This window comes from Carcharhinus amblyrhynchos, chromosome 8 (genome assembly GCF_965287045.1).
Source record: "Carcharhinus amblyrhynchos chromosome 8, sCarAmb.v2.hapA, whole genome shotgun sequence".
NCBI lineage: Eukaryota > Metazoa > Chordata > Chondrichthyes > Carcharhiniformes > Carcharhinidae > Carcharhinus > Carcharhinus amblyrhynchos.
This window is the reverse complement of record NC_137331.1, coordinates 114,278,496-114,292,112: the sequence shown is the minus strand read 5'-3', so window position 1 is coordinate 114,292,112 and position 13,617 is coordinate 114,278,496. Positions and strand designations below refer to the sequence as shown.

The window sequence follows — 13,617 nt, the reverse complement described above, 5'->3', positions numbered from 1 at the left end:
GGTGTTGTTTAATTAAGTACTTTGGTCACAAATTGGGACAGCTTGGACACCGGGTATTGGAAGCAGAGGTATGGGGCCAAACATAGTTAATTAAACTCTTCTTCAGTGAGAGAGTTTATGTCTTGGCTTTGACTTCACCAACCAGCTTGGATTCTATTATTAACAACATGTGTGCTACAGTGTTTGAAGACGGCAGCTCACCACCACCTTCTTAAGTATAATTTGGAATAGGGAATAAATACTGGCCTAAACAGCGACATCCACATCCCATGAAATGAAAATATCAATAGTTCTTTCAAAGGAAGCAGCAAAGGGATGATTGGCTGAATGGCCTCTTTTTGTGCAGTATTATCCTACGATATCTCATGTCTATACACTCTGTTCAATTATTTTGGCAGTCGGAAGTTTCATGGGGGGGGGGGAGAGAGAGAGAGAGAGAGAAGAGGAGGAGGAGGAGGAGGAGGAGGAGCCTAAGCTCCAGTTTTCAGGCTGAAACTCTGATATTTCGGATTTTTTGGGAAAATTCTGCCAATTGTCTACAAGCCTACACAGTATATGGGAGGTCCATTAACATCACCCCCGCCCCCCCACAGACCCCTCCTGATTGCCACCGCCCCCAAAGACCCCTCTTCTAATCACCAGCCTCCCGATTGGTGGCCCCAACACCAGTCCTCAGCACCTGCTGCAAAGTTCCTCCCCCCCTCCACCTACTGACCTCCCCATTCTCCCTCCTCCCCCGAAATTTGGCCCCATCTCTGTGAAGCCTGCCCACTGCGGCCCCACCCATTTGGCACTGCCTCACGCCTGGTGGACACTGGCAAGGTTCCAGACTGGCACTGCCCAATGGGCATTACTCCTCACCCCCCAACCAACCATCCAGGGAATCTCAGTGGTCTCACCGGCAGGGCCATCATGTCTGGTCCCAGCTACGATCCTCACTGGTGGGAACCTTCACCAGCGAGCTCAGAAAGCTAAGTCAGCCGAGACAATAGCGTCCGGAGCTCGCTGAACAGATGTTACTAAATACTTAAATCAGAATTTTTCCTAGCGGGGCTGGAAAATCCCACCCAGCAAAAATAAAACAGGAGATGGGGATGTGGCAGAGGAAACTTGGTAGCATCATGGTTCCCGATCTCTCAAGAAGTCTCCCAGGTGATTGCCTGCAAAAGGACCATTTGAAAATGAGTTTGGGCAGTTTCAACGCAATTTACAGCAGGCGTGAGGCCACAGCACAAAGCCAAGCACCCTGGATCAAACTTTCAAACATCATACAATAGCTGGAGGAATGAAAACTATCTCGCTGCTGCTGCTGCTGCTGCGGGGGGGGGTTCCTCAGGAAGCATAAAGGGGATTTACTCTGAACGAGTGATGCTGAACCTGAACCAGGAATGGGATATTGGGCCGAGCCCATTTCCCGGCTTTTATAATGTAAATTGTTGGAGTATCTAGCTATGATAACTGCAGAGACACATAGTCTATTCACTGCTGATATGCTGCATGAGGAAAGGAACAGATAGAGGCAAGAAATATTGAGAAGCAAGAACAAAGAAAAGTACAGCACAGAAACAGGCCCTTCGGCCCTCCAAGCCTGTGCCAATCACAATGCCCTAACTGAACTAAAGAAAAACATTCTGCCCTTACTCAGTCCTATGCTTTTATTCCCTCCCTATTCAGGTACCCACCCAGACGCCTCTTAAATGTTGCTAATGTGCCTGCTTCCATCGCCTCCTCTGACAGTGTGTTCCAGGCACACGCCATTCTCTGTGTGCACATCTCCCTTAAACTTTCCCCCTCTCACCATGAACCTGTGCCCTCTTGCAGCCGACACTTCCACCCTGGGAAAAGGCTTCTGACTGTCCACCCTGTGTATGCCTCTCCTCATCTTGTAAACCTCTGTCACGTCTCCCCTCAGCACCCATCTTTCTAGTGAAAACAATCCCAGTTTATTGTCGGATAATATTCTCAGATAACATGCTGTGCTCCTGGAATGACAGGATACACAGCAGGCTTCATCTCATTGAGATGCCACAGAGAGCACAGGAGAAGGGAACGTTAGGCCAGTTGGCTCCCCCTTCTATGGACTCTGAAGACAATCTTATGGTTTCGATACTTGACCAATCTTCAGTTGTAACACAGAAGTTCCTGCCAGTCACAGGTACAAATGAGTAACTTGAAGAGGGAAGACAAACAGCATCAGTTCCTGGCACGTATGTTCCCAAAACATATTTCCTTTCAGATAACATATCACACAAGGATCACTGATTTCACCTCTGCAGTGTTCAGCATGTTTGCTCAACTTTCTCTCAAAGAATAACAAGCTAACTTTGAGGCTTTCAGAATAATTAAAAGCACAGAATTTTTACAGCACAGGAGGCCATTTGGCCCATCGTGTCTGTACCAGCTCACCTTCGTAATTTAGTGCCCTTCCTTTACCTTTACCCTTACACGTTACTTGGATAGAAACAATCACCTTCCTGAATGTCTTAACTGAACCTGCCTCCACCACGCCTCCAGTCAGTGCATTCCAGACCCAAATCACTCGCAGTGCAAATAAGTTTCTCTCACATCACATTTGCTTCTTCTGCAAATCACTTTAAATCTGTGCATCTAGTTCTCAATCCTTTTACGAGTGCGAACAGTTTCTTCCTATCTAATTAATGCTTCATGACAGTTAGCATGTACAACCTCAGGTCAACTATTGTGCTGGAATGTTGCAGCCTTATTTATATTGCAGAATCACTTCCTCATGTTGTTCTGTAATACATTACCTGACCTGAATGTCAATGCTGTGGAAATTGCCCTATTTATAGAGCACTAGCCCTTACATACAAGTGTGTACATAAGATTTTACATGAGCGATTGTTTTAAAGTCACGGTTTACTTTTTGGCCACTGTTCCTGATTCAATGGTTGAGGAAGGCAAATAAATATAAGCTGGCAAAAGTAAAACACTGCAGCAATGTTCAGCATGGGGGTAAAGAAAGCGAATTAACCCCTGGATACAATAAACATTGACAGCTTGTGTATCCGATGCAACTGTTTGTGTTGCTACTGGGAGTGCTACTATCTCCAGAGACACCAGTGAAACCCACCAGTACGGGAATATGTCAGGATCTCCAGTAGCAGTCATTATCCCACCTCATTTGCTTTATACCTCTTCAGCCGAAGTCGAGTTCCCAGTCTATAGCAAGGCTGGAGAATAGTGAGATTTTAGAGCATCACTTGGTCATACATCCCCTAATTATACACATGTTTTATCCCATATTCAAACCCCTAGATCAGCATTTTAAAGGCAATCTCCCCACTCTTTTACAACCTAGAAATGGGGTATGGTTCCAGAAGAGCACAATCTACAGAAAGAGGCCATTTAATCCATCCCCTGACAGTTCCAGCTCTTAGAGGCAATTAGTCCCACCCTGCAACCCACCTCCCTCTCACCAAACCTCAATGGTTTTCTCCATAAGTTCACACAGTCCTTTCCTTCAAATAATTAACCATTTTGAAAATAATTATTCCACTATCAATTCAGACATTGTGTTCCAGATGGTCAGAACTCTCCACATCTTACACTTAACCACTTGAGGCCAGTGGCCTGTTCAATTTATTTGGAACACTTTCTATACCCAAAAAGCCCTGTGATCGAGGTTATCCCGACACTCTGTAACCCACCATTGTGCACAGGTCTGAAACACAGGGAAAATAAACTTCTATATCAAGAAGAGAGAATGAGTCAATCCAGAACCAATTTGAGTTGACCATCACCAGGTTTTTCCTGCATCACGAACACTTAAATTAGCGACACTGATGTTATTTAGTCAGAGATTGATTATTATTTATTTATTAGTCATGGTTAGCACTCCTGTCTCATAGCACCAAGGACCCAGGTTCAATTCCTGGCTTGGGTCACAATCTGGGTGGAGTCTGCACATTCTCCCCATGTCTGCATGGGTTTCCTCCGGGTGCTCCAGATTCCTCCCACAATCTGAAAGATGCGCTGGCTAGGTGCATTGATCTGAACAGGCGCCAGAGTGTGGCAACTAGGGGATTTTCACAGTAACTTCACTGCAGTCTTAATGTAAGCCTTCCTTTTGACTAATAAATGAACTTAAATTTACTCTGCATGAGTTTCTTCAGGGGACTCCGGTTTCCTCCCACAGTCCAAATCTATGCAGGTTAGGTTGATTGGCCATGATAAATTAACCCTAGTGTCAGGGGATTAGTGGGGTAAATATCTGGGGTTGTGTGAATCGGGGTCAGTGATTGTGGTCACTGCAGACTCAATGGGCCAAATAGCCTCCTTCTGCATTTCAGGAATTCTATGATTCTACTCATAACTAGGCTTACATTAACACTACAAAGAAGTCACTGTGAAAATCCCCTAGTTGCCACATTCTAGCAACCGTTTGGGAACACTGAGGGAGAATTTGGCATGGCAAATTCACCTAACTAGCACATCCTTAGGACTGTGGGAGGAAACCGGAGCACCCGGGGAAACCCATGCAGATACGGGGAAAATGTGCAAACTCCGCACAGACAGTGCCCCAAGTCGGGAAGCGAACCCGGGTCCTTACGCTGTGAGGCAGCAGTGCTAGCCACTGTGCCGCCCAATAACAGCAGATGCTTCAGAGACCCATCGTGCTCACTTACAGCGGGTGTGTAAAGGACGTAGAAATTTTGTACAGCACTCCCATTAAATGCTTGCAAATTTTCCAATCAGTCTACGGCCCTATTATTTCTGAACTGAGGCAACGTCCTTTGTAAGGATGCTTGTGATCAACAGCATCATGGAAATAGAACATGAATATTGAAATAGTCATATTGATTAGGCAGACTTTTTCCATCTCCTCCTCATTACACACAGCATAAACCTTTTCCGTAACTTCTGCATGATTGTTCCATGTTCTTGACTGCACATGAGGATTTCGTAGCTCCGTACTAACAAAACCCTCTGTTTACAGATATGCATGCATATACATTACCATCAAACTATAGCTGAGTTGAATATCACAGGCGAGCTATCAGTCAGCCAAAAAAAACACTCAATATGAAAGGGATTTAATTCCTTCCCTCCCCTAATCATTTAAACAACCTTCTAATGAAATAAAAGATACAGGAAAACATTGATAGCACTTTTGGGTTGCAATTACAATTCGCAACCAGGGTTAACATGGTAAATAGTTTATTTGTTAGTGTCACAAGTAGGCTTACATTAACACTGCAATGAAGTTATTGTGAAAATCCCCTAGTCGCCACACTCCGCCGTCTGTTCGGGTTACACCGAGGGCAAATTTAGCATGGCCAATACACCTAACCAGCACGTTTTTTGGATTGTGGGAGGAAACCAGAGCATCCAGAGGAAACACACGCACACATGGGAAGAGCGTGCAGACTCCACACAGAAAGTGACCCAAGCCAGGAATCGAACTTTGAAGCAGCAGTGCTAATCACTCTGTCACCCTGCTACCCCATACCACAAAGAAATCACAATCTCAGACAGCCTCAGCTTCAATAACAATTGCTTTTCAGTCCATTTGACCTTATACAGTCACCTCTTCATTACAACATTTAGATAGTTCTACAAAAACCAATGTAATGCTCCAACCTCAGCGCATCTTGCATGGCAAACCATTCTAACTGCTGATCACATAAAGATACATTTCCTGGCATATACCTGATACGCATGCTTCAAAATGTAACCTTGAAATCTCCGAACCTTTCGAATGTTCTGAGTTTCCTCAAGAGCTTTTGGAAATTCAGAAAAATTTGTTTAATATCTAACACTCATATCTAACAGCTGGGCCCAGTTGCTTAGATGATACAGAGAGATATAGGTAGATTAAACAAGTGGGCACATGGAGTTTAATGTGGGGAAGTAAAGTCATTCACCAAGGATCTGAATAAGGTATATCAGGATATTTGTTTCATGATGAGAGTTTCAGAGTTAAGAATGGGGACAAAGTAGAAAGGGTCGAGACTTTCAGGTTCTTAGATATCCAGATCACCAACAACTTGTCCTGGTCCCCTCATACCAACATTATACTTAAGAAAGCTCACCAATGCCTCTACTTTCTCAGAAGATTAGGGAAATTCGGCATGTCCGCTACAACCCTCACCAACTTTTACAGATGCACCATACAAAGCATTCTTTTTGGTTGTACAACAACTTGGTATGGGTCTGACCAAGACCGCAAGAAAAAACATAGAACAATACAGCACAGGAACAGGCCCTTCAGCCCTCCAAGCCTGCGCCGCTCATGCGCCCAATTAGACCATTCGTATGTATCCCTCTGTGCCCAGTCTGTTCATGTAGCTATCTAGATAAGTCTTAAATGATCCCAGCATGTCCACCTCAACAACCTTGCTTGGCAGCGCATTCCAGGCCCCCACCACACTCTGTGTAAAATACATCCCCCTGACATCTGTGTTGAACCTTGCCCCCGCTCACCTTGAACTTGTGATCCCTTCGACCTGGGAAAAAGCTTCCCACTGTTCACCCTGTCTATGCCCTTCATAATTTTATACACCTCTATTAGGTCACCCCTCATCCTCCGTCTTTCCAGGGAGAACAACCCCAGTTTGCCCAATCTCTCCTCATAGCTAAGACCCTCCATACCAGGCAACATCCTGGTAAACCTTTTCTGTACTCTCTCCAAAGCCTCCACATTCTTCTGGTAGTGTGGCGACCAGAACTGGACGCAGTATTCCAAATGTGGCCTAACCAATGTTCTCTATAGCTGCAACATCATACGCCAACTTTTATACTCTATGCCCTTTCCAATAAAGACAAGCATGCCATATGCCTTCTTCACCACCCTCTCCACCTGTGCTGCCACCTTTAGGGATCTGTGGACTTGCACCCCCAGGTCCCTTTACATGTCTATACTCCTGATGGTTCTGCCATTTATTGTTTAGCTCCCCCCCTATTCTCTGACAATGTTCATCACTATTCGCAAGTTCAGCCATCTTTGTGTCGTCCGCAAACTTACTGATCACACCAGTTACATCTTCTTCCAAATCACTTATACATACCACAAACCAGTACAGAGCCCTGCGGAACACCACTCGTCACAGACCTCCAACTGGAAAAGACCCCTCCACTGCTACCCTCTGTCTTCTATGGCCAAGCCAGTTCTCCACCCATCTAGCTAGCTCTCCCTTTATCCCATGAGATTTAACCTTTTACATCAGCCTGCCACGAGGGACCTTGTCAAACTACAAAGGGTTGTGAATAAAGCCCAGTCCATCACACAAACCAGCCTCCCATCCACTGACTGTCCACATTTCTCGTTGCCTTCGAAAAGCAGCCAGCATAACCTAGGACCCCACACACCCTGGACATTCTCTCTTCCACCTTCTTCTGTCGAGGAAAAGATACAGAAATCTGAATTTCTGCTATGACTGTAACACTACATTCTCCACTCTCATTACCTTCTCTATGAATGGTATGCTTTGTCTGTATAGTGCACAAGAAACAATACTTGTCACTGTATATGTGACAATAATAAATCAAATCAAGCAAAGGGACTTTGATGTACATGCACACAAATTACTAAAAGATACTACACGGATTAGGAAGTTGAGCAGAAGGGCTAATACAATATTGGCCTTTATCTTAATTCAAAACCGAGGCTTTGTATAGAGCCTTAGGGAAACCCTGGGGGGGTCACTTTTAGAAGTTGAACCTCGGAGAGATATATTGGCCTTGAGGAGAGTAAAGTCCAGGTTCAACAGAACAATAGCTAGGGCTTAAAGGGTTACATTGTACGGGTATGTTGCAGAGGCTTGGTTTGTTTATTCTCAAGTTGAAAAGATTGACAAGTGAGCTATTTGCGTTATTAAAGATTATTAAGGGATTCTTTGGGGTAAATGTGGAGAAATTATTTCTTTTGATAAGGCAATCTGGAACAAGAGGGTGAAATCTTAAAATGAGAACGGAATACTTTTGAATCAAATCAGCAAGACTTCTCATTGAAATGCACAGGTTCTGGATATTTGCAACATCCTTTCACAAAAATATTTAGATCCTGGGGCAATTTGAGACTGAAACAGATACATTCGGAGATACAAGTATCTATATATTGTATATAGTCAACAAGGATGGGAAAATGGAGCTAGTTCTCAATTAATTGGCAGAACAGGAACATTGGCCTAAATGGCCTATTCCAATGATCATCCATCTCATAGCAGTCAATGCTGAAACTGGACACCTCAATGCAACCAATCCAATATCCTGCTGACCCATTCACTGTCATCTCACAGGTCATATAAAACTACCATGGCTGGAATTTTACCAGCATGCCCGCCCCTGAATTGGGATGGGCAAGGCTGGCAGTACGGTATTCTCCCTCAGCCTCCAATGGGATCTCACATGCCTTGGGCGGGAAAGATGGTAAAATTCCGGTACACATCTTAAAACACCCTCGTTAACACATTATATTTCACCAATGCAATACAAGCATTTTTTATTCATTCTAACACGTACAGTACTTTGTATCTGTCTATAGTGAATTCTATTGTAATATTTCCTACAATATAACGGTGACTCCAGCCAGTGGAGTGCTTTGGGATACCCTGTGGATATGAACGACTCATTACAAATGTACATCTCATTTTTAGTAATTATATACTTAATATCATTTGTTACTTATAACAGAGATGAAAACTTGCCAAGTTCTTAAGATTTTGGTTGCCTCTTTTAACTCTCGTCTCCCACTTGCTAGGTGTCATCTGAATACCTAGCCACCTTGCAGGATTGCAAACTCAAACAGCTTATGTACATTAGAACACAAGGTGAGACAACATGCACTCAGTAGCATCTGAGTCATTTCCTCGGTTCACTTGGATGCAACGCATCTTATAAACTGCTTCTGCATCTCCTTTAGTTAGTTACTAATTCACACAATCAGTTCAAGGGTGGTACAGTGGTACAATGCTTAGCACTGCTGTCTCACAAAGCTATGGATCCGGGTTTGATTCCTGTCTTGGTTCGCTACCTGTGCGGAGCCTGCACGTTCTCATCGTGTCTGCGTGGGTTTCTTCTGGGTTTCCTCCCATAGTCCAAAAGGTGCGCAGGTTAAATGTATTGGCCATGCTAAATTTGTCCTCACTATACCCGAACAGGTGATGAATTGGGGGATTTTCACAGTAGCTTCATTGCAGTGGTAATGTAAACCTTCTTGTGACACTAATAAATAAATAAACTTTAAAAATAAAACTTTCCTACACAACGACATTAGTCTGTAAGCTGAACATGTGATAAATTTACCAACAGATTTGGAATTCTAGGTGCACAATAATATATGGTTTGCCACATCAATTGGAGTTGTTTATCTCCCAAAAAAGATATGAAGTTAGATCTGGTACACTATCATTCATTATTGATTTGGCCGGTTTTCCAGATATGAAGGTCAAACTACTAGGTCTATTGCTTCCAAATATGGAACTATACTTGTATATTTCTAACCTGTTGGAAACATTTGCATTTTTACTGTCTTCCTTAAAACAACCATGACTATTTCACAATTCTCTTAATGACCCTGTGGTACAGTTCATCCATCCCAGGAGAATAGCAAATCAACGGCTTACATCAGGAAGTATCAACTTACACAAAATCAACAACTGGAATGTGTGGCTGAAAATAAAGAGCAAGACCCAGATGCTGGAATGACTAAAATGGTTAAATACTGTAACAGAAAGATTGTAGAATCAGTATTCTGGAAGGAGAAAACAGACCTGTTTTAATCTTGCACTATGTTTTGAACAATATGGTCTTAATTGTTTCACTTGAAATCTCAAAGCACACGTACAAACTTAATTTAAATACCTGGTGTACTTAATTACTTAAAAATAACATGAACATGGTTGACATTTATTTTATGGTTGAGTGGAAACCTGACTCAACCTTTAAGAGAACAAAATATACCAGAACAAAAATCACAATAATTTCAAATGTAATTTTAAAAAATTTGCCAGAGGAGCCAGCTTTGGTAAAACTGTGCATATTGTGCATTGGGAATACACAAAAGGTCAGTCACTAAAGCCACACTCATGTTTCTGATCGATAAGGGAATTAAGGGTTATGGGGAGCAGGCGGGTAAGTGGAACTGAAGCACTTTCAGATCAGCCATGATCTTATTGACTGGCGGGGCAGGCTCAAAGGCCGAGATGGCCTACTCCTGCTCCTAGTTCTTATGTTTGACATGTTAACATTTCTAATTCCAAAACAGTCAAGATTAATTTGCCTATGCCAGTAACAAAAAAATAGGAAATATACACATTCCAGTTGTTGATTTTGTGTAAGTTGATACTTCCTGATTTAAGCCCTTGATTTGCCATTCTCCTGGGATGGATGAACTGTACCACAGGGTCACTAAGGGAGAAGAATTATCATTTTGAGAAAGATAGTAACAAAATGGAAATGTTTGCAACAGGTTAGAAATGTACGAATGTAGTTCCATATTTCAGGCCCAGGAGACACACCTGTGGCAATACTCATCTAATCTTCATATTTGGAAAATCAGCCAAGAGGCAAAGCAGATGAAGACTCGTTCAAAAATGAAATGAACGTCGGCCAGGAAATACAAAGTAAGAACAGATGAATTAGGAGCAGGCTGGGTTATATAGTCCTTGCGCCTTCCCCACCACCCAACATCATGACTGATCTTCAACGACAAATCTACTTTACCTGTCCGATCCCCATATCCTTTGATTTCCATACAAGTCTAAAAATCTTGAATATACTCAACATCCAGCCCTTCAGGGGTGAAGAATTCCTAAGTTTCACGATCCTCTGAGTTACAAAATCTTATATTACTGACTTGGATAGTGATCCTTACACCTTCCCATGAGTAAAACAAAATTAACTTGAAAATGACCAGTTTGCTCCTACTCTTTTGATCATAGATCTATCCTTTTGATCAATCACAGAAGAATCCCGTTCCCAAATGAATCCCGTTCCCTGAAGAATCCCATTCCCAGAAGATTCCTGAATTTGTGCAAGAACATTTACCCACTTACGAAGAGCCTTTTGAAAATCCAAACATCTACTGGTCCCCCTCTACCACCCTACTAAGTTACCCCTTCAAACCTCTCTATAGTATCATTCAGAATTCCAGCATTGGCAGCTTTCAATTGACACAGCGATCATCTGAATGCATTTTACACCTGGTAAATAAGCATTTGGGCAGGTGAAAGTTGAGATGTCAGTCTCAAAACTTTAATACACCGATTACTGAAATTGAAGGGGAACATGGCAAGCGGAGTTGCAGAAAATGGAAAGCAGACTGAACATGGAATTGGTTGATGCTGAAATGCATCTGTCTCTGTGGGCGAGGCTGTCCCTTTAACACACACACACACACACACTGGCTGAGAGATGGGGATGCAGTGACCTCCTTACCCAGCAGAAGCAGTCGGTGTGTCTGCTTGTACTCGCGTTTCTGCTCTTTCAGGATCTTGTCGATGTACTTGCTGACTTTCTTCGCCTCCCTCTCCGCCTCCTTCTCCTCCTGCCGCAGCTTGTCCCAGTTCTTGGTGGCTTTCTCGGGGCTCTTCTTGGTGGCCGGCCGCTCCCGCTCTCCGCCGTTCTGCTGCGGCTGCTGCCACTCGGAGCTGCCCAGGGTGCCCGCGGTGTCCCCGGCTTCCAGCCGCGGCGGGGGCGCGGGGGGAGCCGCCGCCGCCGAGGGCAGCTCCGAGTCCGGGCTGGGGTTGGACACTGACGCCGCGATGGGGTCGCTGAAGAGCCGCGGTCGCAGGCTGTAGCACATCCCCATGTTGTAGAGATCCCCCCCACCCCACACACACACAGGGCCTCCAAGCTGCTTGAATCAGCGCCTCATCCTCAGCACTGCCAGTCCCCCAGAGCCAGGCAGGCAGCAAGATGCTGCTGGAGATACCCCCTTCCCTAGCAGATCTATATCTCCTATAGCCTTTTCCCCCACAGCACAAGATCAGGAAGAGACGGAACGCTTTAAAATTCCCAATTTTCCATTGTGCACAGCCAGATACAGCCTTCCAGGCTCGTAAATCACCTGATCCCAGTGGCCAGTGGTCCACCTTACCGTAAATCCTCCAAACCCAGTCACCACTTAATCCTCCACGTCCCTCCTCACTGACCTCCTCTCCATCACCCTCCCCTCACCTCCTGAGAGGTTCACTTTTCACCCTGCTTTCCCCCAAGGGCAGCACACACCGTCAGAAAATGCTGGAAAAAAAAATCTCAGTATCTAAAATTTATTTATCAGTGTCACCCCTCAGCTTACATTCACACGGCACTGTGAAAATCCTCTAGTCACCACACCCCAGCCGCCTGTTCGGGAGAATTTAGCACGGGCCAATGCACCTAACTAACCCCAGCACGTCTTTCAGACTGTGGGAGGAAACTGGAGCACCCGGAGGAAACCCACGCAGACACAGGGACAGCATGCAGACTTCACACAGACAGTGACCTGAGCTGGGAACCGAACCCAGGTCCCAGGTGCTGTGAGACAGCAGTGCTAATCACCATGATACCCATCCGTGGAGTCATGCCAATGTTTCAAGTCTGGATAATTCTGATGAAGGGTCTTTATATGGTCCACCCAAATCTTCTATCCCGCTCACTGTAATTCCCAAGGTGGGCAGGATGGGAAATTTCCAGCTGTTAGCTCTATCCTCTCTCCACGGCCACTGTCAGACCTGCTGAGTTTCTCCAGCATTTTCCGTTTTTGTTTCAGATTCCAGCATCTGCAGTATTTTGCCTTTAACAGGATACACACACATATCCATTTAAAGTATGTCAGGAAGACAATTTCTGTCAGGAGACCAGGCTGACAGAGGGATATCACTTCCCCCAGCTGTTTTGATCTTTTACTATCTTTTCCAAGGGAAAATGGCATTTGAAAACCTCCCGAACATAACTCCAGAATCTGTTATAGTCACGCTAAAAGGGGAAATGAGTTGGTGTGAGGGGGAACCCTCGCAATAGGGCATATTTCGAGAGAACATAAATGAAATTCTTGTTGGTGAAACTCCCTTCATTCCACTCACAGCTAAAAGCAGATCTCCCGCGGCACACACACAAACCTAAAAAGCCTCAAGCAACAACAAATTTATTTTTAACCTCCTATAGAGCAGTGGATACATTGAATATTTTCACAGCTGAGGTCAAAATGTTGCATTGATGAACATGTTACAAACAGAAGATACAATAATATCCAATTAGCAATGGGTCTTTTTTTTAAGTTAACTATATATGGAGGGAATATTTTGTAGAATGGTTGCTGAGCTAGTGGAACCATGTAAATGGGGTGGCAGGGTGACACAGTGGTTAACACTGCTGCCTCCCAGCATCAGGGACTTGCTTGGATCACTGTCTGTGCAGAGTCTGCACATTCTCCTTATGTCTGTGCAGGTCCCCTTTGGTGCTCTGGTTTCTTCCCACAGTTGGAAAGATGTGCTGGTTAGGTGCATTGGCTTTGCTAAATTCTTCCTCAGTGTATCTGAACAGGCAACAGAGTGTGGCAACTAGGGGATTTTCACAGTAACTTCACTGCAGTGTTAATGTAAGCCTACTTATAAGTTTATTTATTAGAGAGACTAAATAGATTGCGTCTGTACTCGTTGGAGTTTAAAAGGATGA

At 44.2% G+C, this 13,617-nt stretch overlaps 1 protein-coding gene across 1 annotated transcript in view; it reads right to left on the bottom strand.

The window, feature by feature from the left end:
- The window catches only part of LOC145346845 (guanine nucleotide-binding protein G(s) subunit alpha), a 360,141-nt gene extending 348,109 nt beyond the window's left edge, over nt 1-12,032 (bottom strand). Inside the window, exon 1 of the mRNA XM_080194671.1 lies at nt 11,398-12,032. Coding sequence (XP_080050797.1) covers nt 11,398-11,770 — 373 coding nt within the window. The 5' untranslated portion in view covers nt 11,771-12,032. The remainder of the gene's footprint in view (nt 1-11,397) is intronic.
- Nucleotides 12,033-13,617: the final 1,585 nt, after the last annotated feature.